General features: G+C 48.9%; 1 protein-coding gene across 4 annotated transcripts in view; it reads right to left on the reverse strand.

Moving 5' to 3' along the window:
- The window catches only part of CLPB (ClpB family mitochondrial disaggregase), a 146,320-nt gene that overhangs the window by 13,066 nt on the left and 106,557 nt on the right, over positions 1-26,697 (reverse strand). For all 4 annotated transcript variants that reach the window (XM_082340329.1, XM_082340327.1, XM_082340326.1 and 1 more), the window contains exons 7-9: positions 13,527-13,641; positions 3,096-3,173; positions 1,782-1,837 (exon numbers count right to left, since the gene is read on the reverse strand). In XM_082340329.1, coding sequence (XP_082196455.1) covers positions 1,782-1,837; positions 3,096-3,173; positions 13,527-13,641 — 249 coding nt within the window. The remainder of the gene's footprint in view (positions 1-1,781; positions 1,838-3,095; positions 3,174-13,526; positions 13,642-26,697) is intronic.

Consider the following 26,697-nt stretch of genomic DNA (forward strand, 5'->3'; position numbering starts at 1 on the left):
GGTGCTAGAGCCTGTGTTCTCTGTGATTCATAGTATCTCACTTGATGCTCATGACAACCTTAGACACAGGACTGATTAGCTTCACTTTGAGGCAAGAGCTGAAACTTAGAGGGGTAAAGCAACCCATCTAGGACCAGTAGAACCTGCGCCAAGGAATGGCTGACTCCAGAGCCTGGATCACCCAGACCACTGCCTCCAAGCGGTGACGGTGTTAACTCCGTCTCCTAGGTGAGGCATGTACTGAAGGATGCCATCATCAGCTTTCAGGACACCCTGCACTGGTGGAAATCTGTCTCTTGTTTAGATGCTCCAACTGAAAAATGACTTGCACCATCAGTCTTTTATCAAGCCCCTTCTCCTTTCTACACCAGCAAGTCAGCAGATACTTTCCTTCTACTTCCACTGTGTATGAAGACATATTAAGACAGCTTGGATAAGGAGATTATGATTTGTAATTAAATATTAACCTTTCTGACAGTATTAAAATTAAACCACTCGGAATTCTTCATCCCTAATCAGGTGGTTCCTGCCCGTAACTGCATCTTCCCTAATAGTCTTGCTAGTTTATGGCCCTCTCCAGAGTGCTAATTGTTTCAATCGCTGCCAACCTGATGAATTGTCTTAAAAATGCTATTTCGGTTGGAGCATATTAGCATGCCATGCGCTGCTTCTTGCCTGCCTGCCTGCCTGTTGAGTGGGTCTGCTCTAGCTTTTGAGACAGCTCACGGACAGCTACTGGCAGAGTCAGTAGAAGGGTGCTATGAATGCGGCTCAGAAGGACACAGCCTGAGCTACCTTGTTTCTGTGGCTGTCAGGCCCTCAGGGAGGTGGTGAAGGGGGAGCTAGGCAAAAGCAGGATAGGAGGTGGCCAGGACTCGGTTGCTGACAGTTTGGCTGGCGGAGGCCTGGGCAATTCCTCATCACCTCAGCTGGGGAGGCTTTCCACAGAAAGTAGGCAAGGGCATCCAGGGTCGTGGGCAACCTGCGATGCCTCCACACTGGGAAGGCCAGTAGGAAGAAGAATGTGTGGCTTTAAGTTGAAATGTTTCTGCAATCTCCAAGGACTGCTCTGACATTTCTCTCTGTGCGAAAGTATTTCCTGTCAGTCTAGAAAGTCAAACTGAGCAGGTCTTGGAAAGCCAGAGTCTGAACAAGGGGATGGGCACAGCCCTGTCCTATGGAGAATCCAGGCCTCTGGGTCATGGGAAAAAGGGGACTGTGACCACCTCATAGCTTAGGGCATTAAGAAATCATGTTTAAAAGCTCATGTAGAATGGAGAAAAGCAAATCCTCTTATTTCTACTTTTCTCCTACAGGTCTGAGACTCCCTCTAGCATGGCCTTGATGGCACTGGACAGTAGTGATAGGTTTCTAAAGCTGTCTCCCCCTCAAGACTGAGCTCCTCAGGGCAGGGGAGTGTCTTAATGAATGCTGTATTATCAGGATCTAGTACAATACCCGGCACAGAGTAGATGCTTAGAAATGTTGTATAAATGAATCTCACTGGGTTCTTCCAAGTGCCTCAAGAGCCAGGCAGGGCAAGGATTATTCATCCTATTTCACAGATGAAGAAATTGAGGCACAAAGAGGTTGAATAACTTGCCCAAATTCCTGGAGCAATTGGTGGCCAAGTTGGGGCCACAGATGAGGCCTGCTTCCTGGGCCAGGGCCCATCTTTTTGATTGGCTATTGCCAGATTCAGGGAGCCTAGGATTTTTTGGGCTAGCAGGAGTGGTGAGCTCTCCATGGCCTGCCGATCGGGCGTAGATCCCAGCCCTTACCTTTTTGGCATCTTTGTGCATATATTTGGCTGTCTGCTTGGCCAGTTCTGTTTTTCCTAGTAAGAAGGAAAAGAGAAGTGTTGGGTTAGGACCAGATGACTATCTCCTGTGATAAAAGAATATTAGAAATGCATGGATGCTGGAAATAATGTATGTTATGGCTGGGAATGTTAAGGCTCAGAGAGGGTGAGTGACTCTCTCAAAGTCACCAAGGGAATTAATGGTAAAGCTGGGACCAGAATCAAAGTCTGCATTGCATCTTGATTTTTCTGTGGATGGGGACTGAAGCCTTTTCTCTACAGGAGCATCCTAAGAGTGAGAGGTTGACTCTTACAATCCAGAGCCACCCTGTCCTTTGAAGCCCAGCATAAACCTTGCCTCTCCTAGAAGCACCCTGACTTCCTGGCTCACTGCACTGTATCTCTCTGGACACCCACGGTCTTGCCATCCAGCCAGGCCCTGGAGCCACGGGCCAAATAGAGGCTGGGAGAGGATAAAAAGCACCTCTCCTTGGCTTCACAGCCTTGCTTTGTAACATAAAGAAGGAATGATAATACTGAAGTGTTGGCTCTGAAGGGCCATTTGGCATGATGGTCAAGCCTTTGGAAGTCACCATCTGGTATGGGTCAAGTTCTATAGTATCATGTGAGGTGATGGTAACCCTTTGGGACCCTACATCTGAGGGAGCACCCATGAAGATGCTGAGAGGGGAAGAGGAGGCAACAGATGCATGAAATTCCCTATCAAGACAATGGGAGAGGAAAAAAAAAAAAGACAACGGGAGGTGGTGGTGGTGTGGTGGTGGCAGTGGGAAGTATCTGTGAGGGCAGAGAGTGAGGGAGTGAGAATGCCTCAGATAATCCAGCCCAAATGGCTATAAAAATCCCCAACCCATTTCACCGCAACCAATTTTGCTATGCACTTAGCACTGTGCTGGCCATCAGGGGCTTTCTTTAGCTTCCTAGAGGGTTATGTCCCAGGCTACACTAGATAAGGCTGGTGCACTGGGCAGTGGAGGTGGTTCAATTCCTAAAGGGCAGCCTCTGGGGTTGCAGAGTGGCTGGACCAGGACTCACAGGACCCCAAGGGCCTGGCCTTCCAGGTGAAGTAGGCCCTGCACCACAGCTTCCAGAGGAAGGGGCATAATTCCAGCTGTTCCTAATGTGACAGATGATCCTCTTGCTGGCTCTGTAATTTGGAGGCAGTTGTTTTGGGAGCTAGATTTGAACGAGAGGTGGGTCGTGTGACTCTGGCCCATAGCAGCTGGGGCTCCCCCAGCTCTCCTTCCCCACAGGCTGATCTACTCCCAGTTACCTATTCCAGATGATCCCAGGAAGAGGAAGACCAGAGGGTGTTCTTCGTCGTACCAGCCATTCTCCTTCCTCCGGATGGCTATGGCCAAACACATAAGAAGGGAGGACAGGGAGGGAGGCAGATAAATCAATGACACAAAAGGCAGGATAATTATCACTAAGTATACAATATGTTTTACTGCTCTGCGCCCACTCAAAGTCCTCACTACCATTAGTGCTGCCTAATCTGATTAGCTGGCAAGGCCCCTAGAGACACCTAATCAGGTTAGCATGGATTTGGAAAGCTGCCCAGAGCAGATTTCGGATAAAGTTTTCCAGGATGAGCACTCAGCGTTGCCAAGGAAACTGAAAGGCGGGTGGATGGTGAATGGAGGTGAAGGGGGTGGGGGGCTGGTGAAGGAGAATTCGAGAGGAACTTTAGCTCTCCACTGGTAACCCATCTACTCACCACTGGTGGGAGTCTGAGCCTGCCCCTATGCAAATGGGAGAGGCAGAAGCCCATGGCAGGCCCTTGGGGATCTGGGGTGTGAGCTCTGAACTCTTTCCCATTTGGGGGAACTAAGGTCTCGTCTGCTGTTAGGAAATACAGTCAAATGAACTTTCTGGAAGCCAGTGAAGGGTAGTGTGGAGCTCAGGGCACGGAAGGGTGAGCCACTTGGTTAGCACCTCCACCAACATGGTCTCCACTGGGCAGAGGTGGGGGGAGGGGAATAAACATGTACTAGGTTCCCCGGGGCTCAGCTCTGCTAGAGTGAGTGCTGACCTCTCCTCTTCAAGGGTTCTATGTGCAAGATGAGGAAATTAAATGCCCAACCACAGAGTGGGGGAGTCAGGCTCAGAAGCATCACTCAAGTATAAGAGTAGGAACAGAATGAGCCAGAACCATCAGAAGAATCATTTATTAAACATGCTGTCTGCTAGGCCCAATGGAAAAATGGCCAACATTTTATTACTCAAGACCCATACCCTGAGTGGAAAATATTATTTTCAATTCCATCATACTGAACAGGAAACTGAAACAAGAGATAAAGAGATCTGCCCAAGTCACACAACTAGTAGATTACCAGCTGACTGGTGGAGATGGTAGAGTTGCATCTCTAAACCTGTCTTCTTTTTTTGTCACATATGGCTACTTACAAAAGCTAGTATCAATTTGGGTTGCGTTAAATGGAAACATGGCTGTCAGAAGAAGGAAGGGGAGAGACCATTGTGCAATGTCAAGGTCATCCTGCAGATGGAACAGCATATATGGTCTGGTCCCCAGAGTGTTGAGGGGAGATGAGCAAAAGGATATATGTCAGAGGACAAGGCTTGGAAACCAAGTCAATGGAGGAAGAGTTGACAGTCTTAGGGAAGCATCGTCCATTCTTGAGGTGCAAAGATCCTAAATGCTATACTGTGTGGTATAATCTGTGTGGTTGGGTTTCAAAAAAGCAGCTGGAGAGATCAGGGAAGGCTTTTGGAAGAAGTGGGACTGATGACAGATCACAGAGACTGGGTGGGGTCTGGAGGGGGCAAAAGCGGCAGCATGACAGAGGTGGAGAGACAGGAATGAACATGAGTACTTGTGGGTGGGATCAGATCAAAGAGGTCTCGAATTCCTGTCTTAGGAGTTCAGGTCCACACTGTGGGCTTTCTCACCTCAATCTCTAATGCTTCTACCTAAGATACTTTCTAGTTCTGGCCTCAGCAGAAACAGAAACTGTGCAACCTCATGGACACCAGACTAGCCACTCTGTCTGCCCGGGAGATACTCCCTGAGACTCCTGAGAGGGGCCTGAGAAAACACTCAGTCTAACCTCTCCCTTGGGCTAGGTCTCAGATCATCTCTAAACTGACTGGCTTGGTCCTCTGGAAGGCCTGGACATGATGGGAATCCACAGGCCTCATAGGTATCTGAAGGCTGGGGATGAAGATGGAGAAGTCCCAGCCTGGTGAGAGGGAACCCCCAGTGTCCTGACAGAAACAAGACCCCGTGGGTGGGGGTATTTGGGGAGGTGGAGATACTGTAAAATGGCAAAGGCTAGACTTCTGTGAACATTATGTGTGGATGTGTGTTGAGGCCAGGGTGAGAGAAGGGGTCATATGAAAGGAGTCACACTCTTCCAAAAGTTGGCTAAGTTGAGAATCTACGTTGGAAAGAAGCTGAGCAAAAACTGGATTCAGGCTTCATGGGGGTATTTGGGGAGGCAAAAGTATCCAGGCATCACTCAGACAGGTGGCCTGGGGGACCAGGGTTCCCCAGGTGTCATGAACCTGAGGTTCTGATCTTGACTTCTCTTTCAGGAAGCTTCCCAGCCCACCAAGAGCTGCATGCCTCTGGGCTATGCAGTTCAAAAACACCATGGAGAATGCGGAATTGGATTACGCCAGGGGCCATCTTTTCCCCCTTCTTTTCTAATAATGCACCTGGGAGAGGGCTCTTTATAATGCCAAGCAGACTCCACTGCACAGCTGTCCCTGGTCAATTCTGCCAGACCCAGGGCATGAGTCTGGGGTGGGCTTAATCTGGGCTCCCCGTGAAACAGGCAAAATGCCAACCATTAAACAATTACAACTCTGGATATTTCTAATAATATCTGAAGAGAAAAATGGCCAAGCAGATGGCGTCCGACAGAATGAAAAATGGAAGCAGCTAGGAAAGACTGGGGAAGGCGGGCCCTGGGGTGTGTGGTTAGCAGGGTGGCTGAGGACCAAGGCTGGGCGCCTTAGGGTTCTGTCAGGCTGGGGCAGAGGCTGGGGCAGACAGAGACCTGGATAGGCCCATTTGGGATGTGGCCACAGGTACTGGTGGGTGCTCTCACTGTTGACAAGCAAATGCAGCAACTTCCTCTGCTAGCACTTCAGAGTCTGTAAAGAACTTCTGTAGACATAACTTCATTTGAGGCTGGTTATGAACCCATGAGGCTGGCAAGGCAGGTAACTTGATTCCCATTTTACAGACGAGGAAATATATATAAAGAAGTTAGGTGACCTGCTCAAGGTTACACAGGTAAATAAATGAACCTGGGCTTTAACCCTGGCTCTGGCTAGCTCCTGAGCATGAACTGGTGCTTCAGGAGTTTAGAGAAAGGAGTTGGCTCTCCCCTACCACAACATCTCCTCATTCCCTCACCTCACCTGGAAAGCCACCCTGCTGCAGTCTTCCAGTCTGGCTGGCTCAGCCATTCCATACATGGTCTCAGGGGCCCCTGCCCCTGACCATATCCTGACCCCTGCTCTCTGGGCTTGAGATGGTGTCAGGTCCCCTGAGCAGGCAGCTCAGCCCCTTCTCTGGCCAGTCCCATCTCTGAAAGCTCCAACAGGCTTGGCAGCCTCTCCACATGCTGAGCCAGCTCCAGGGCCTCCTTGCTGGGTTCTTCCCCTTACCAGAACGTCTTCTCCTGACCATGTCAACCACTACCAGACCATCCTAAGTCTCACCTGCAACAACTCTTTCCTGTTTACTCCACCACATCACATCTGCTCCATTAACTCCTATGTTCATCTATGGGGCAGTATGGTGGAGAGGGCAGGAGTTATAGGACCGAGTTTGGAGTCCTGGCTCTGCCACTTATTAGTTGATTGACTTTGAGTAAAACACTTACTGATTTAGAGGCTTGGTTTCTTCATCTATAAAATGGGAAGAGCCATACATGCTCAGTCAGCCCCACATGAAGATTAAAATGAGTTAATGGCTATGGTATTTTATAAGTTTCAAAGAATGGAATAATAATAAAAATAATGGTGATCATAGCAGCAGTAGTGGCAGCTGCCATTAGCTTTGCCATTTTACAGATCTCTCTTTCATCCTTACAATAATTCAGAGAAGCAGACATTACCTCCATTTTACAGAAGAAGAGACTGAGGCTCAAAGAGGGGCAGTGGAACAGGTTTCATCTGTCTGTGCCCTCGTATCAGGGGGAGGTGTGCCCCAAACTGTGTATTCTGTGGGTGCATGTGCTAGACATTATATTTCCCAAGGGACTCTTGCCCATCACTGGTTTAATGTGTGCTGACTAAATGAATTAATTCTTGGTTTTTCTGGAATCACAAGTGGAAAAGAACAGACACTTCAACTCCTATTTTACAGAGAAGAGTGAGGCCTGGACCCAAGAGTCTCTTATGGCTTCAACTGGTTACTACTACTACTACCCTTGGGTGAATAAGGTTTCCACTCTCTTCTTAACCTCTCTCCAGGGAGCCATATCCATTTGTTCAGCAAAAAAGCTCTGTGTTGAGTGCTGGGGCACCTACAAAGAAGCCTAAAACAAGGTTTGTGCCTTTTGGTTGAACGCTGCTATGAAAACTGTGGGTTCCAAGTGGGATGGGAGCACTGGGAGAAGTGTGGGAAGAGCCATTTGTGCCTGAAGTATGAGGGGGAGATGGCCAGGCAGTCTGGGTATGAAGGGACATTCCAGGAGGAAAGCCCTGGTGTGTGCAAAACCAAAGTGAGACAAAAGTACTGCCTCCTCCTCCCATGCCAGGCCTTTGCCTCCATCTAGCTCAAGGTTCCGGGGGAGTCTGGGCAGGCTGACTCATCTTTCCTGATAAGTTCTGGTGATGCAGTGGGAGAGATTTTTTTAACCTAACTGGAACATGTTTGTTCCACGCTTGTGCCACCTCCTAGGGAAACCTGTCCTTCAGAGGGACTCCATGGCTGAGTCATCTAAATGTCTATTAGCAATTTCCTATCTAAGCTTATAGGTTCGAGGAGCACAGCTCAAGAAGTGTCTGCTGACTGAATGGATACTGGTGCCTTGGGTTTGGTGGATGATGAGAGAGAGTTCTCTTCTTAGTCTGTAAGGATTAGTCATTCTGAAGACAAACTATTGCTACTAAGGGGTTACGTATTAAAATTGCAAAAAACAGCTTTTGTTGAGCCCACCCATTATATGTTACTGTGTGCATGCTGTGAGGTAAGGGATCCCTGAAGGGAAGACTGACACCCTTCCAGAAAGAGGCTGAGATCAGAATCTGTGCTGAGGAGAGGCAGAACGTCAAGAAGGTCTCAGACTTTGTTCATTTGAGTTCACTTGAGTTCAACCTTTTACACACCTGTGTACCAACCCTGGGGAAACAGACCTGAATGAGAGGTAGTTCCTGACCTTGGGAGGGAGAAAGACATACAAACCGATGCCATGTGGTAAGTTCAGTTTAAAAAGATGTCCACAGGAAGCCCAGAGAAAGGGCCCTGCACCCAGGTGGAGGCCTAAGGAAGGCTTCCTGGAGGAGGCCTGGGTGTTGAGGGTCCCGGCAGGTGAGTGGAAGGGCAGGGCAGTCCAGACAATAAGAACAACAGGCGCACAGGAGGGACACCTGGAGTGGTGAGGTGGGGAAGTGGAACTGTAAGAAGTTTTCTAAATCAGTCACTGCCTCTCTACAACTCAGGGATGACCTGGATGTATTTCTCAGATTAGAAACAGGACTCCAAGGGAGGGTCCAGAAAGGTGCAGTGCTTAGGAAGATTACATTTTTGGATTAGTCAAAGAGGGACGTGGAGCACGAGACAGGATGGTGCACCTACTGTGTGCACATGGCTGATGTTGAGATTCTGAATTCAGGCCAGACCTTGGAAGAGCAGTCAAGGTGGTAGAGCTTCCCGGGGGAGTTCATGGGCTGGAGTCAACTGGGACCAGATGCAATGGGTTCTGGGGACAGGCCCCTGGTCAGAGGGAGCGACAGGGTGTGCAGGATGACCTGCTGCCCAGAAAAAGCTTCTTGGAGCAGGTCTGGGGAAAAGGGGTCAAAGGCTGAGTAGTACGGGTGTTGTAATTAACTATTTTGCTACAGTCACATTCCTAGTATGCTTGTGAACAACTAGAAAGCAGGCTTACAGCTTCTCTTCTTTCCTCAGAGCACATCACAGAGATAGACAAAGGGCCATAACAAAATAATTAATTTGACAAACTTCACTAAGCATCTACTTCGAGCAGAGCGCTGTGCCAGGAACTGGGAAAACAAAAATGATTCAGTCATGGTCTCTGCCCTCAGGAGTCTACAGTCTATTGCTCCTGAACTGAGTTAGGCTAAGTAAAAACCAGCCCGAGTGTGGGAGACGGGCAGGGCTGGGGTGGGGAAGGGGCCAGAAGAAAGGGAATTACAAGCAGAGAGGGCAGCATCAACAAATGCAGGCAGGAGATCAACAGAGCACATGCAGAAGCAGCCGTTTTGTGCAGTGCCAAGTGGGGACGGGTGGGGGCAACCGAGGAGTGGGAGCAGCAGGGGTGGGCCTTGTATGCCAGGCTAGGGCAGCCACTCAAAGATCTTAAACAGGTTTTTTTTTTTCCCCCTACACTTTACAAAGCTGACTCTAGCTGGGGAGAAGTGATAATAGGGAAAGAAAAGGAGGCAGAGACACCAGTGAGGAGGCCACTGCTTGGTTCACGTGGGAGATACTGAGGTCCTGAGCTGGGGCAGTGGTATCAGGAACAGAGGGGAGAAGAATAGAGAGTTACAATGATAGAACTTGATGGGCTGTGAGGGGTGAGGGGGAGGGAAGGACCAAGGAAACACCTAAGTTTCAATTTAGGAGACCAGGGAACGGTAGTGCCTTTACTGAGAAAGGAACACAGGAGGCGGGTGGGTTGGAGGAGGGGGGCGGAGTCTAGCTCTGAATGGGCTGAATAGACAACTGCTTGCGTTTCTGAGGATGGTGGGGCACAGAGGCTCTGAGCTCCCAGGAGGTCTGCCCAATAGAACAGGCATCCTCCCCTTCCCCATGATCAAGAATGGCTCTGCATTCTGGATGGAGAGCCTCACTTTCAATGTCAGTGCTCTGGCTTGTGGTCTGTAGGTTGGCCCTGCTTTGGCTCCAGTGACCCCAGAAGACCAGAGAGGCCATGGGGGCCTGGGCTGTGGGGCTGGTGCTTTATCTCCTCCATTTGTAAGGCGGTAACTGTGCGCCAGCCTTGCTAGAAGCCCTGCAGCTGGGGATCACACTGATAAATTCACTGTATTACTTTGCACAAATCAATATCCCAGCACTTACCAGGGGTTGATGTGACCGAAATTGGTTTCAGTCAATTCGTGAGGGTAATAAATGGCCATTTATCAAATCAATTCATTCTGCGGCACTTCTCTGCCTGCGCATCCTCGTGGTACCCCTGGGGTGCCAGGCTCCACCTAGCCAGCCCCCAGCACACGTCTGACACTAGCCTAGAGGACCCAGGGAGGTCTGGCTTACCCTCTAGATCCGCCTCCCTCTCCTGCACCTACTTCAGTCTTGAGGTCCTGAGGCACTGGCTGCTGCTTACCTGCCATGAATTCCAACCCAAAGAGTGCCTCATGTTTCACCTGAGTTGGTAGCCGAACACAATCTATTATCAGTGTGATCCCTGGCTGCAGGGCCTCTAGCAAGGTGGGTGCACAGTTACTGCCTTACAAATGGAAGAGAACATACCAACCCCGCAGCCCAGGCCATCCACGGCCTCTGTATCTTTTCCAGCATCACTGGAGCCATACCAGGGTCAACCTACATACCACAGGACAAAGATCTGCCTCCAGATCTGAGGCAGTTCGGGTGACAGAATGGAGCTTTGGGTAGAAGGAAGCACTCGGGGCAGACATTCTGACAGCTCCTAGGAGGTGGGGAGTGGAATCATCTACTCCTGCTCTGGGCCAAGGGCAGGGACAGACAAGGTGCTGTAGGACCAGGGGAAGAGGCCAGTCTGGGGCTGGGACTAGGGATAAGTCCCAGGTTGAAGGAAATAACTGTGGGCCTGACCTATAGAGCACAGTACCCAACCCTAGGTGGTAAACATCTTGAGGAAGGGGACTAAATTTTATTTAGTGCTATCTGGTACATACTGTAAGGAGCATGTGCTTTACAGTCCGACAGTCCTGGATTTGGTTCCCCGGTACAGAGATGAGGAAACTGACGCTCAAAGAAGCTGAATGATCAGCCTGAGTTGCACAGCTGGTAAGTGGCCCACCTACGATTTGAGCCCTGGTTGATCCTCCCTCTCCCCCCAACTACTTCTGGGAGCTTCATAGCTTATGGGCTTGAGAAGCTAGTGAGTAGCAGAAGGTAAGAGGAGCAGACAACCTGCTAGGAAAGGGCTGTGTAAGAAGTGGGGGGAAAATATCATGATGGCAGCTGCAGTTCTGGCCCAAGTGGACATGAGACTCCAGCAGGATATGCTTTCTCAGATCTCTGCTAGGTCATCTGTCTCTCCCATGGGCTCCTCCTCCTTCTCTTCTTCAACTCAAGAGCTCCCAGGTCTCCTTCCCCTCTACCTCAGACACATAGTGGGGTGTTGCCACCTCCAAGGTGGTGGCTGAGGGTGGCTGTCTGTATCCAGACCCAAAAAGGCCGCCTGGTGTAGTCTGGGCCTGAGTAGCAGGAACTTGTGTATTCATAAAAGCTTTCCCTGGCTTCTGCGTGTGCCTGCAGGCAGCCTTCTGACCTCTAGGTGGTGAGGCAGCTCTGGTCTATGGGCTCCTCTTTTTTTTTTTTTAAATTAATTAATTTATTTTGGTTGTACTGGGTCCTCTTAGTTGCGGCAGGTGGGCTCCTTAGTTGCAGCTCGCCAGCTCCTTAGTTGCGGCATGTGGACTCCTTAGTTGTGGCAGGTGTGCTCCTTAGTTGCAGCTTGCTGGCTCCTTAGTTGTGACAAGTGCGCTCCTTAGTTGTGGCATGTGAATTCTTAGTTGCAGCATGCATGTGGGCTCTAGTTCCCTGACCAGGGATTGAACCTGGGCCCCCTGCATTGGGAGCGTGGAGTCTTACCCACTGCGCCACAAGGGAATTCCCTATGGGCTCCTCTTATTCAATGATAGTCAGGCCCCTGATGAGGGGCTCACGATCCTACTGGTGTGTGAGGCATCTGATGAATACTTGCAAAAACGAAGTTGATGACAGATATAAAGAGAAATTAACAGTCCCACTGGTGTGTAAGGATGATGGAGATTGGGCTGGGCTTGGTGTGTCACAGGGGTGACTGCTTTCATTGTTCAATGACTCCTCTAATAGGTTTCCTAGGGCTGACAAGGCCACTCCAGAATGTTCCAGAGGGGCACCACAATTTCAGACTCATATCTCTTTTTACCGGCAAGCAGAATCTGGTGCTGGCGTTGGCAGTCGCTGGGCTGCATCTGGTGGGACTAGATGCAGCACTAGGTGCAACATGTGAGTGGGACTGACCACGACATCATAGGGAAGAGGTTTTTAATTTTCTTTTTTTTTTTTTTGGCCAAGCCACGTGGCACGTGGGATCCCAGTCCCCGACTGGGGACTGAACCTGCACCCTCTGCAGTGGAAGCGCAGAGTCCTAACCACTGGACCTCCAGGGAAGTCCCAGAAAGAGGTTTTTAAACTTGAGCTGAGCATCAGATTGCCTGCAGGGCCTGTTAAAACACAGATTTCTGGGGAATTCCCTGGGGGCTCAGTGGTTAGGACTCTGTGCTTTCACTGCCGAGGGCCTGGGTTCAATCCCTGGTCGGAGAACTAAGATCCCATAAGCTGCATGGCGTGGCCAAAAAAATAAATAAATTAAAAAATAACCCCAAAAAACAAAACTCACAGATTTCTGGGGCCCTCTGCCAGAACTTCTTATTCCATAGGTCTAGGCTGAGGCCTCAGATCTACATTTCTAACAAGTTCCCAGAGGATGCTGGTGCTGCTGGTCCAGAGACCACTTTGAGAACCACTGCCCTGGGGAATACCCCTTGTCTAAGCCAGGCATAGGGTTCCACTGACCTTACCTCACCTGTCTGAGGTCACCCTCAGGGAGTCATGCACCTGAGTAGAGGAACAATAGTGAGGCCACCATCCTGAGCAGAATCTCAGTTTGATATATCTCTCTAGTGGGATCTGCATGGGGAGGAGGGCCATAAGATTAGGAGTTACACCAGCAGGCAGTCTAGCTCCCAGGGGTCAAAGTATCGGACATAAAGAACTTCTGAGGTGGAGAAGAAGGCACTCAAGACTTGTTCAGAATGTTTTCCCCAAAATTGAGCCAGCTGCTGACAAATTATACTGAAGTGTGGCAGAGTCCTGTGCTGGGAGACAGAAGATAAAAGTTCTAGTTCTGGCTCAACTGATACATTACTAGTGATGGACAAACTCCTGTTCCTCTCTGGGTCTCAGTTTCCCCACCTGAAAAATGGGGGTGGGGTGGGGGCAGTAGACCAGATGAAGGTCAGAGTTAAATTCAAAGCATATGAAAGCAGCCTTGAGCAAATTACTGAAGTGCTCTGTCTCAGCTTCCTCATCTGTAAAAGAGGAATTTAATGGCACCAACCTCATAGGGTTGCTGTAAAGATTAAATGACACAACATATGCAAAGAGCTTAGAACACTGCCTGGAACATAGGAAGTACTCAACAAATGTTATGTTGTAGTATTATTAGCCACTTCTCCCCAGCATGGAGACAGCAGGACTACACCTCATTGTGGCAGACCGCGAGCCTCCTCGCCCTTTTTGGTGTGGGCCAGCATCTCACATACTCACCAGCACCTACTGTGGCGATGGCACTCTCCTGGCCAATGATGTGCTCCTTCAGCCGCTGCTCCAGGGGAAAGCGGCGCCGTTCTTCGGCCTCACGTTTCCGCTGCTTCTCTTGGTACTGTGGGGAGAGAGGGAAGGTGGCTCAGGAGTGCTGGGCCCAGGAGGATCCTAGTTTCATTCTATCCCCCAACCCAGGGGGGAAAAACACAGGTTTTTTTCTCTGGGGGTCCTGATGCACAGCTCTGGCTCATGACCACTGGAGGCTGGCCCAGTCCTTCCCCTGCCCCTCGACTTAGGCCTCACCTCATCTCCCTACCTCGGGTGGCCACTGCTCAGGGGTCCTGCCTCACCCTGCTAGTAAGTACTGCTAGTAAATTAACCCTTAACTCTGGCGTCTGACAGAAGATTTGGTTCGAATCTCAGCTCTATCACTTACAAGAGGTGCTTATTACCTGGAGTAAGTTACTTTGCCCCAGTTTTCTCCTCTGTAAATTGGGGATTAAATATGATAATGTATATAGAATGTGCCTAGCATCATGGCTGATGTGCACTGAGTGCTTACAAATATAGGTTCCTTTCCTTTTCCACTTATCCTCTTTTTCTTTTTTTATAAATTTATTTATTTATTTATTTTATTTTTGGCTGTGTTGGGTCCTTGTTGCTGCGCGCGGGCTTTCTTTTAGTTGTGGTGAGCGGGGGCTACTCTTCTTTGCGGTGCATGGGCTTCTCATTGCGGTGGCTTCTCTTGTTGCGGAGCACGGGCTCTAGGCGTGTGGGCTTCAGTAGTGTGGTCCACGGGCTCTAGAGCGCAGGCTCAGTAGTGGTGGCGCATGGGCTTAGTTGTTCCACGACATGTGGGATCTTCCCAGACCAGGGCTCGAACCTGTGACCCCTGCATTGGCAGGCTGATTCTTAACCACTGCACCACCAGGGAAGTCTTCCACTTATCCTCTTGAAAACCATTTTGGTTTTTAAACCAGAGCTACGAACACCCTCTACTTCAATGATACTGCATTTCAATTAAACACAACTATTCAGCAATTGCTGTGTGCCTGGCCCTGTGCATGCAATGATGGAAAGGTGGGGCAGGTGGAAGGAGGAGGATTATACCCTGCCCCCTGGGAGGTTTAGATGATGCTGAGTGCCTGGCATGTGTCTGGCCTCCGGCTTGGCCCATTTCAGAAAAGGCAGATGGAGGAGGCCCGAGCTTGGTCCTGCTGCGAGGGAGAAGAGGAGAGCCAGGCCTTGCTCTCAGGGAGCTCAAAGTTGGGCACGGGGGGTGAGGCAGGGTCTGTACACAAATACTACTCAGGCAGAATTAGCCATTTCCCTCATGGTTCCAAAGCATGTGTGCCTATTTCTAGCCTTGTACTTATCACTTAAAAAAAATTACTTGAAAACCAGTTTGTTGCATGTTCGTGATTCTGTCTTCCAAATCAATTATGAGCTCCCTGAGGGTAGGCACTGCCTTTTACTCACTGCTATTCCCAGCACGGGTCCTGGCACAGTGGAGGCATCTGGTGAGTATTTGCAAAAATGAAGTTGATGACAGATATAAAGAGAAATTAACAGCTAGACTGGGTGGTGTAGGAGTACAGAGAAGGGAAGGATACATAAAGCACGGAACAATTCTGGGAGACAGGAGGCTTGAAGGAGCTGGAATACTGGGCTAGGTGGGAGCTGTGGGACTATCTGGAGACTGGGCAAGGAGGGGTGAGTGTGTGGGTCTGATGATAAAGCATTTATGGAGGCCAGGGGATGGAGGGTGGGGGAAGGAAGCAGGTCTTGAAGTGGGATGGAAAGACCTGGGTCTTCAGGAGGCTTCTTTCCCCTAGGGCCCCTGTAATACTGACAACTTTCTAGAAAGCGAGCTGCCAAGGTATGGCCCTGTCACAAAAGTTGTGGCTGCAGATTGCTCTTGCAGAGAGAGTGGATGAAAAATACCTGCTGCTTGGGCAGTGTTTTCCTGTTAAGGTAGTGACCTTGACAGAAGTTAAAAAAAATAAATAGCAAACAATCCAATTTCGGCTGTTGCTATCAGTCTGTAACTGAAAGCTCCCATCAGTTCTGGGGTTTCATATGGAGCAATAATTCGGCGCCGATCCCAGCGGAGCAACACTTGCTGGTTGGAATCCAGCGCGTCATCATGCAGCTCCCTCAGGCGCCACATACATCACCTGGCTCTGCCGACTCCAGCCATATATCTGCCTCCTCCTCCCTGTCCACCCAGCCCCTCTCAGCACTCGAGTCCACTGGGGTGGAAGGCTCTGATGGTGAGATGCACACATACCTGCTGGTACAGCACTGGCCAGCGGCCTGGCCAGCTCACAGTCAGTCTGGCTGCAGAAGGAAGCTGGCCTCCGAGGGTTTGTTAGGTCTGTTTCATCACTTCCCCTCAGGGATGGGTATTCCTGCCTCTGGGCCTTTTGCTCACACTGCTCCCTCAGCACGAAAGTCTTCTCTATTCCCACCTACCTCTAAGTGATCTCAGCTTAAATACCAAATTGTCTAAGGAGACTGTTGCCCTGGCCCCGGGACCTCCAGAGCACTTATTTAACTGACTGTTTATGTCTGCTTACTCCACACATGAGGTCCGTAGTGACAAAGCCCATGTTTTATTCATCGCTATAGCTCCAGCACCTAGCATAGGGCCCTACTCACAGAAGGAGTCAATACATGTTGCCAACCGAATGAGGTAACTACCGTTTGTGGAACAGCTGCTGTGTGCCAGGCACTGTACTCAGCACTTTATATGTAGTGTCTCACTGAATTCTTACAGTAGTCCCCATCTGGAGTTTGACTCCTCTTCTGGCTCACAGTGGGGCACACAGTGTGGCAGAAAGAAGCAGCTTTGCTCCAGAAAGATGTGAATTTAGACCTCACCTAATCCACTTACTAGTTAGCTGACCTTGGGGAAGTTAATTCACCTCTCTGAATTTCAGTTTCCACATCTCTAATACGGTGATGGTACTCACACCTACCTTGCAGGATCCTTGTGGGAAGCTGGTGAGGATTAAGTGAGGTCATGTATACAAAACAATTGGCAGGTCTCTGGCATACAGCAAATGTGTATGTAGAAGTGGCTACGTGAGAGACTCAAGTGGCCAGCATAGTACCTGGCCCGTGGCAGGCCTCTGATAAATGTAACTTCTCCTTTGCTGCATTTTGATGACTGATTATCTAACCCAGTGCCTTTTTTCTTTGTTTGTTTTTGTTTTGGTGCTGGAACCCTTTTAACTAATTTAATCTGCACGGAGCCCACAGATAAGGGGAACAGTTGCTCCGGCTTAAGCAGAAGCCAGAGGCCAAGTCCACTTGGATGCCCCCACTTGCCCCAGCGTGGCTCCTGAGGCTTCTCCCCCTAGGAACCCTGGGTCTGCAGGGTACAGTCTCAACACCAACTGAGTTCTCAGGACGCCTCTACTGTCTGGGGTGGCTCAGCTCTGCCTGTCAATTTTCCTTACGCAGTAGAGAACTCCATATCTAGGTACTTTCCATCCATTAGTTTGTGGGGCCTCACAAAACATATCTTTTTTCCTTTGCTACAGGCAAAGCCTAACATGGCATTTCCCGCCACTTTGTCGGTTTGGGTACGGCCACCATGGCCTCCTTAAGTCTTCTTCAGGGAAATATTTCTACCTCCTATAACTCGACTTCACTGTCATGATTTTAGGTTATCTTAGTATTCCTGTTATTTTCTTGGGCAATGGGAAAGGGTTCTTGACTTTTATGGGCGTGAGCATGGGGGAAAGGTTGCACTGTGATCTGGCTGGTTTCTCAGGAGCTTTCTAGATGGTACTGGGAAAGATTCAACCTATGGCTTAAATCTGAGCACATCCTGACTCTAGCATACTCCCTCCCAGCCTGAAGCCCTATATATCTCCTCAGAGAAACTTCTGAAACTGGATCAGACTTTCTGATAAAAATGTACAGGACGGGCTTCCCTGGTGGTGCAGTGGTTGGGAGTCTGCCTGCCAATGCAGGGGACACGGGTTCGGGCCCTGGTCTGGGAGGATCCCACATGCCGCGGAGCAACTAGGCCCGTGAGCCACAATTACTGAGCCTGCGTGTCTGGAGCCTGTGCTCCGCAACAAGGGAGGCCGCGATAATGAGGGGCCCGCGCACCGCAATGAGGAGTGGTCCCCGCTTGCTGCAACTAGAGAAAGCCCTCGCACAGAAACGAAGACCCAACACAGCCATAAATAGATAAATAAATTAAAAAAAAAAAAAAAAGACAATGGATTGAGTTGTACACTTAAAAAAAAAAAAATGTACAGGACAATGGGATTAAACCAGGTAGAAGGTTAGTGCTTCATGCTCTTTTCCTAATGCTTATTAGCACAGAGTTTATATTAAAAAATATGTTGAATGAATGAATGACTTTTTAAGGCATGAGCTATGAGTTCAGGCTTGTGGAAAACTAACCAGTGGAAGAACCTAGGAAAGGAAAACACTTGGTCTGTATATATTCTATTTGGGGGAGAGGAGAGAGAAGGATGGGAGAAGGCACTTGGTAAGGGTCTATGAATGTGGGCTACTGCTGTTCCCGGCTTTCTGAGGAAATGTGGAGAAAGGCTACAGGGACTGAGGTCAAGGCCCTGCTTTGACAGGATTCCATTGGAGGAGAAGACAGGTTAAATGACCCAGCCTACAAAAGTAGGGGGCACTGGGCTGAGAGGCCCAAGAAGCTACCCAGGAGAGCAAGAGCGGGGGAGTGATCATCTTCTTAATAAAAGCCACATGCAATTAGCTTCAGAAGCCCTCACCTGGAGCCAGCAGCAACCAGCTCCCTATGCTGCATCTCGGCTGGATAATCATGGCCACTGGTTTCCATCATTCTTGATTTAATATGGCACCCCTCCTGGCTCTGAGTGCATTTACAGGAAAGGCCTGGGAGGCCGAGGCGAAGCCTAGCTGGGCTCTCGCTAGGAAGTGGGCGGCTGGGCAGAGTGGCTCTGCGGAGGAGGGTTACAGGGAGAAGGGGTATGGCAGCACACCTACTGTTGGGCATTCCTCAGGAACAGGTCTGATAATAAACCTGGTAGTACGTTCACTGAGAGAGGAGCTAGGGTAGGGGTGGTAGGCAGAATGAGACCCTGGACAAGAACAGGATAAGCATGGAGGAGGGAAGAGAAGAGAGGCCAAACTGCAGTTTGCCTCTTGTGGGAGGTCAGGGCAGAGCCCACTGGCTGCTCACACACTCAGATATGCCCCACCCTCCTGACTCCCTGATCCAACCCCAACTTATATCATAGTCAAGGCTTCTACCATGCCCTGAAGCTGTGGGGGACGCAGAGGCCAACAAAGGGGACCATGGGGCAACAGACGAGACTGGCGGGTGTGGGATGATGGAAAGAGTCCTGAGAAGGGGGGTGATGACAAGAGGAGCCCAGGGGTTCCAACAAAGGAGCCTGGGAAATACAGAGCAGACAGGAGAGGAGACTGGGGGACAAGAGGGGCACCTAAGGGACTTGAAAGTCTCTTGAACTAGCTCAGAGTCCACATCCTTGTAGAGGAAAGCTGGGTACAGAGCAGGCATCAGTCCCATCAGACTTGAGGACCACTATGTCAGCATCCTAGACTTCATTCTCCTCTCCGCCAGTTGACCTCCTTTTGCTGCCAGAGCCATATTTTTTTTTTTAAAGGTTTGCATTTTTTAAAAAAAATTTATTTATTTATGGTTGTGTTGGGTCTTCGTTTCTGTGCGAGGGCTTTCTCTAGTTGCGGCAAGCGGGGGCCACTCTTCATCGTGGTGCGCGGGCCTTCTCACCATTGCGGCCTCTCTTGTTGCGGAGCACAGGCTCCAGACGCGCAGGCTCAGTAATTATGGCTCACGGGCCCAGTTGCTCCGTGGCATGTGGGATCTTCCCAGACCAGGGCTCGAACCCGTGTCCCCTGCATTGGCAGGCAGACTCTCAACCACTGCGCCACCAGGGAAGCCCAGAGCCATATTTTTAACATGTAAATCAGACCATGTCATTCCTTTGCAAATAGCTGGGTTGATCCAGAGACAAGAGTGGCGAGAGAAGGTTAAGAGGCGCAAGGAGTGGCTAAGGTGAGAAAATGGGTTATGTTCTCCTCAGTCCATCACATCAGGAGGCACGTGATGTTCCTGTACCTGTGGCTGGGGATGTTAATTTTGATCACTTGGTTAAGGTGGTCTGTGCCAAGTTTCTCCATCATTTTTCCCTTTGTAATTAATAAGTACCTTGTGGGGTGGGACTCAGTGACTACGAAAATATCCTGTTACTCCTCAAACTTCCACTCACTAGTTTGAACATGGACTGATGAGTCTTGCTTGATTTGGGACCAACTGTTCTAATTCTCACAGCCCTGTGGAGTTCAGAGGATCTCCTCCCTCACTGTCCAGAGATGAAGTAATTAAAGCAGGGTCCCACTGGTAGCAAGTAATAAAGGCAGAACACTAACCCTTGTAGTCTAACTCCAGTGCCTGCACTTTCCACCCTGGAGATAAGAAAAGACCTGTTCTTGCCTTCAGGAAGTTCAGAGCCTATTTAGGAAGATGAGACTTAAAACACAAATTTCATATTCTTACTTTTAGCATGGGGCTACCTAACAAATTTATTGAAAATAAACACCAGAGGGTGTTCTTGCCAGAAATGCATAATCTGAGTTGAATCATAAGGAAACATTAGACAAACCCAAATCGAGGACGGTCTACAAAATAACCAGCTTGTATTCGTTAGAATGTCAAGGTCATGGAAGACAGACTGAGGAACTGTTCCAGATTAAAGGAGACCAGGGCTTCCTTGGTGGCGCAGTTGTTAAGAATCTGCCTGCCACTGCAGGGGACACGGGTTCAAGCACTGGTCCGGGAAGATCCCACATGCCGCGGAGCAACGAAGCCCGTGTGCCAAAAGTACTGAGCCTGCGCTCTAGAGCCCGTGAGCTGCAAACCTACTGAGCCCGTGTGCCACAACTACTGTAGCTAGCGCGCCTAGAGCCCGTGCTCCACAACAGAAGCCACGGCAATGAGAAGTCCGTGCACGGCAACGAAGAGTAGCCCCCGCTCGTCGCAACTAGAGGAAAGCCATGTGCAGCAACAAAGACCCAACACAGCCAAAAAAAAAAAAAAAAAAAAAATTAATTTTAAAAAATAAAGGAGACCAAAGAGACATGAAAACTGAATCCAGCTTCAGATCCATAATTTTCTTTTCTTGTAAAGATAATTATTGGGACAACTGGTGAAATCTGAATAACATCTATAGATTAGTTAATATCAATATTAGGGCTTCCCTGGTGGTGCAGTGGTTGAGAATCTGCCTGCCAATGCAGGGGACACGGGTTTGAGCCCTGGTCTGGGAAGATCCCACATGCCGCGGAGCAACTAGGCCTGTGAGCCACAATTACTGAGCCTGCGCGTCTGGAGCCTGTGCTCCGCAACAAGAGAGGCCGCGATAGTGAGAGGCCCGCGCACCACGATGAAGAGTGGCCCCCACTTGCTGCAACTAGAGAAAGCCCTCGCACAGAAACGAAAACCCAACACAACCATAAATAAATAAATAAATAAACCCAAAGTTAAAAAAAAAAAAATCAGTATTAATGCTCTGATTTTGAGGATTGTACTGAGGTTATATAAGAAAATGCCCTTTATTTTTTAGGAAATTCATACAAGTATTTAGGGGTAAAGGGGTATCGAGTATATAACTTAACTCTCAAATGGTTCAGAAAAAATTATACATATATCTCTATATTATTTATATATACATAAGTAATAAAGCAAGTGCAATAAAATGTTGACAATTGGTATTAAGGGTGAAGGTTTATGGGAATTTGCTGTACTGTCTTTGAAATTATGTAAAAGTAAAACAAATCAGGACAATGCTTACCCTTAGGGATGGGTAGTGACTGGAAGGGAGTATGATGCAAATGAGTGCTTGTGATAGTCTATTTCTTGATCAGTATATTCAGCTTGTAAAAATACAGTGAGCTGTATACTTATGTGTACTTTATACAAATATGTTTCAACAAAAAGTTTTTGAGCAGCTAAAAGAAGGGACTTCCCTGGTGGCGCAGTTGTTAAGAATCCGCCTGCCAATGCAGGGGACACGGGTTCGAGCCCTGGTCCGGGAAGATCCCACATGCAGCAGAGCAACTAAGCCCCGTGTGCCAAAACGAGCGCCTGCGCTCTAGAGCCTGTGAGCCACAACTACTGAGCCCACGTGCCACAACTACTGAAGCCCGTGCACCTAGAGCCTGTGCTCTGTAACAAGAGAAGCCACCGCAATGAGAAGGCCACGCACCGCAACAAAGAGTAGCCCCTGCTCACTGCAACTAGAGAAAGCCTGCGCGCAGCAACGAAGACCCAACACAGCCAAAAAAAAAAAAAAAAAAAGAAGTGAAAAGAAAAAGAAAGAAAGCACAAGCCTGTCCCCATAAAGCATGGAGTGCTGTGTTTGGCCCATGGAGAACCTGTAACAAAGGTCAGACGGTGCTGTCTGGGCCCTCTGGGCCAAGCACAGAGCCAGGCATGCAGCACAGTGGCTCTCGAAATGAGATGCGAAGCAGGGAGCAGGTTGGGCAAGGCAGGGAAGGGATATCTCTTCACCCTAAGCCAGGAGGAACACAACCCTTTTACCCTTCTGTATACCTCACCTGTTCTCTCCTGATAGCTTCCTTCAGATCTGATGGGAGCACCCAGGCTTGAAGCCCAGAATGAGGGGCTCAGGGGAGCACTGCATCCCCAGCTACCCCTGAAGCAAATGAAAAAATACAGAGATAGGAAATGTGCTTGTGATTCTGTCACTGGGATATGCAAATAAAATATATATGATAGGCCTATCTGCCTAATATTCCTGCCAATTCATTCTCTGGATGTGATTAAAATGAGCAATAAATTCCTCGTGAGTCTCAGTGGAGTGAGGATCTGGGAGTGGAGATGCGGGCTGGCACCAGCATGTCCCCCTCAGCTGAATATTCATCATGGAATAGCTCCCTATATTTTTGTTTTATCTGCCATCGTGTGCACAGAGATATATTTCTACCTCTCCTTCGTCTCTTAGTTATGATGTGAAAATGGTCTAAGCTTTAAGTATTAAACTCTCCAGCTAGTGAAATCCTTCAAAGTGAGATCACAGTTATCTTCTCTACGAAGCCTGCCCTGCTCATTCTGCCTGGAGGTGATCCATGCTTTCCTGGGGCCCCCACAAACTCTGTGTGGACCCCTCCTAAGGCACAAGTCAGTCTGTGCGTATCAGAGCTAAGAGCGCCTGCCTCTCCCCATCTTCCTCTCCCAACAGCCAGCTCAGGAGACAGGGGCTGGGCTTCATCCACCTCTGGACCTTCTCAGGGGGCCCAAGGGGGCTTCCGCACACAGAGAATGCTGAGAGGACTGAGCAAACCAGCCATGAGGAGAAAATTATTTAGGCCACCTAAGGTGACAGAGATTCTTAGATAAGTGACACATTTTAAAAGGCAGAAGAAAATTAAAAATTAGGCTTATGGATAATTCTAAAATGAGAAAACCATCAAGAAATAATAAGTGAAAAAGCAGATTCCAAATATGCAACTAGGATCATAACTAACACCTTCAGGACCAAGTAGGAAATACAAATGTCTGACAGGCAAGCACATAATACAATAGGAAATAGGCGCCTGTGGCTGGAGAGTCCACGCTCCAACCTCTAAGGCATTATACTCACATTTAAAAAAAAAAACTGAGTTGGCAAAAGAAAACATGGCTGCCAGTTTGAGACCCCTGGGGTTTAAACAGTAGGCTACTAACCAGGTTAAAAAAAAAAAGACCACTTATATAAATATATATAGATATGGTCCAGAAAAGGCAAGTGTAGCATCATAAGAAGAAATCTGATTCCTATCCCAATAGTTACTAATAATAGCTTGATTTTCTAAAGTCACCTGCTTTATTTCAGCTTCAGATTTCTCATTTGTAAAATGCGGGGAATAATAGCTGCTTCATGGCTTTGTTACAGAATTAGAAAAAATATATATTAGAACACCTGGCAGAGTGCCTAGATGCACTTGATAAATGGTACCTACTATTATTATAAGTAATTAAGAACATTAATAGCAGTTATGTATAGGTAGTCAGGCTATCAGGCTAAAATGTTTTTAACTGAGATTCAGCTCAGTTGACATCTCTTCCAGGAAGCCTTCCTTGATCTCCCAGGCAGGATTAGAAGCCACCTTGGCTTTCCACAGTTCCTGTCCCTGGGCTTCCCTGGGACTGATGACTCAGTGGTGTCATGCTTTACTTGCCTGTCTCCTCACCAGATTGGGACCTCCTTGAGGGTTTCACCCAGCTGTCTTCTTCCCATCTAGCCGAGAGCCTGGCACATAGATGTCATTCATAAATATGTACTGACTTATTTAATTCTCCTCATTCTCCTCTCCAAATTTTCCATAATGGGAAAGATGACTTTTATAATTGCAAATTTTCTATAAAGAGCCCATATCTGACTATAGAGGTAGGTGAAGGTGGAAGAGGCTGAGCTGGTGGCAGGGGGATGCCGGATGGAAAGCAGGGGAGGAAGATAAGATCAGAGTGGTGGTCACCTGTGTCTAGACAAAGAGCCAGGAGATAAGGTCTCAGGTTGGAGCCTTGGCACCCTCCAGGCCTGAATCATTATGTTACTGACATGGGGCCTGAACTCAGAGAGGAGCAGCTGCTGCTTACTTACTGGCAGAGGGAGACAGAACCCAGTCTAAAGCAGTGTTCTTCCCCTGAAACTCTTCCTCACAATTTTGAAAAGGTAGTTTTTTGCAGCTTGGAGGAAAAAAGCAGAGCAGAAAGAATGGGTGACCATGGAGATGCTGAGCAACTAAGAGAAAGACAACACTGCTGACATCCAGGGAGAGGTGAGGGTGGTTCACGTGGGTAGAATCTGAGGGGACTGCAGAGCAATCAAGTGGAGGTGCTCAGCAGACAGGTGAACATTTCGGAAGGAGGAAATCCAGACTGGGTAAAGGGATCAAGTGCAGAGAGGTGACGACAGAGAAAGTCTTCCAGCTGAGAGGTGACAGAACCCCTGGGCTGGCTCTGAGTGGTCTTCTAGCCTCTAAAGGCAGCCTCTGCCCTGGGTCACAGCTCTGTGAGGGAGCTCCTCCTGCAGCAGCCATCCGTTAAGCCTGGCTCTGTCCTAGCCCTAATACTGAATTAATTTCCTCTCCTCCCATCCCCCTCACAGTCGTCCCTGTGTCTACGTGCAGTCTCTCCCTTCCGGGCCAGACGCCCCGTTGCCTTCGGCCTTTTCTCATGGCACAGTTCTGCTTGCCTCCTTACTGCCCCCCTCTGCACAGATTCTAAGAGCTCAGTCTACTCAGAAGGTAGCATCTGCAATTGCCCTCTGTGGTCCAGAAGGATCTGACTGGCACAGAGGACGCAACTGCCACTTATTCACTCGGAACACCAGCTTTGTACTGATGTGGCTGACATCAGGCCATTTCTTGGGCAGCCAAATTTTGTTAAGGGTCCCTCTGCAGCCCTAACCCTTCCACCCCCTCTGGCACTAAGCGGCCTGTTCTCCTGCTTTACATGACTCGACCAGGGCCTGCCCTATGTCACACCACCTGACAAAATATGGGTACTTTTGGCCAAGTGCAGCACTTGCTCTCAGGGGACAGTGGATTGGCCTGAAAAGGGAGATAATGATGGGGATGCAGTCCCTGAGGTAACTTGAAACAGTGCTCAGGGATTTCCTTATGGCATGGGGGAAGCTGACCCAACTATAGGATAGGAACGTGGGATTAGTTCTGTCCAGTGAGTTGTGAGTGGAAGTAAAGGGTCCTACTTCCAGGCTGGTCAGTTAGCTGCAGATGCAAGGCCCTTCAGAGCACTCTCTCCTCTCTGTAAGCAAGCAGCAGTATTTCAGAGTGTGGCTGCTCTGCCAGTCAGGTCCCTGAGGACCTAGGATGAGCACGACCCCCCTCTGCTGACCTTCATGTGCAGCATGAGGTAAAAATGAATCTTTGCTGTTTTAAGCCTCCGAAATTTTGGGTTGTTACAATAGCATGACCTAGTTTATCCTGACTGCTACACAGACAATGGTATTTTGAATGGAACCTTAGAAACCACTTAGTCACAATGTCTTCATTTCACAAAGGTAAACTGATCTTCAAGAGGGGAAGCGCTCACCCAAGGTCACCCAGTCAGTGAGTCGGGGAGCTGGGATCACAACCCCTGTCTTGTCTGTCTCAGTCCGGTGACCTAAGTGCTCTTACTCAAGACACAGAGAGTATGTGCCACTAGGTGGGACCTGTCACTCTTAATCATCTCAAAGCACTTCGGCCAGTTTGCCAACGAGAGACTCCACGATGCTGGAAAGAGCACAAGACTGAGAGTCAGAAACCAAGCCTTCCAGTTCCAGTCCTGCCAGTGAACCTACTATATGACCTCATGTCCAAGTCTTAGTTACAGTTTTGACAGTAACTCACTCTGGGACCAAAGGCAAGTCACACCACATCCCTGGGCTCCAGTCTCCCCAGGAGGAAAAGAAGTCATTTGATTTAGGTTTCAGAGATTTAAAATGTGTGCCCACAGCACAGCCTTCAGGGAGGTTACCTTGGGGGTAGGGACAGTCCGGTGGGCGGGGCACTGGGCCACCTCTCCTTCAACGAGAACAGCTCTATTTTCCTCTGACTTATTTGTTTAGACTTTGATAAGATTTCCCATCACCGGACTTGATGACTTCTCAGGTCCCTGCCAGCTCTGAGATTTTTGATTCTAGCTCTTGGATTCTGCCAAGCACTTTCTGAGATATAGTTGGGTGGCTGAGAGGAGCAGAAGGCAGCCTGTTTTTGGAAGGTTCAAAAGTCTGGTTGAGAAGATCAAGTGAAGGTGGAGATTGTTTTGGCTCAGATTCTATACAAGGCTCTCTGGAGTGTGTGTGGAGGGAAGAGGTCAGGGAATAGCTCTAGAAGGAGTGATGATGGGAAAGGATTACTTGATGAGGCTAAAGAATACATGAGGCCTGAGGAAACAGTACTTAGGCTGAGATTTATGTCTTGCTATCCTTCCTCCTATGAAAAGGAGCTGGAAGGTCCATTACCTCAAAAACTGAATTTGAAAGTCCTCAGAAGCCAGAAGTGGCCCAGGCCTCTTCCTGGTCAGGAAGAGGGGCAGCTTCCTATTCTTGATGAGAGTGGGGGTTGGAGTTGAATTTAAATAGACAATAATCCCCTAAGGAGAAGTGGC

This window comes from Balaenoptera borealis, assembly GCF_965194805.1.
Source record: "Balaenoptera borealis genome assembly, chromosome: 11".
Lineage (NCBI taxonomy): Eukaryota > Metazoa > Chordata > Mammalia > Artiodactyla > Balaenopteridae > Balaenoptera > Balaenoptera borealis.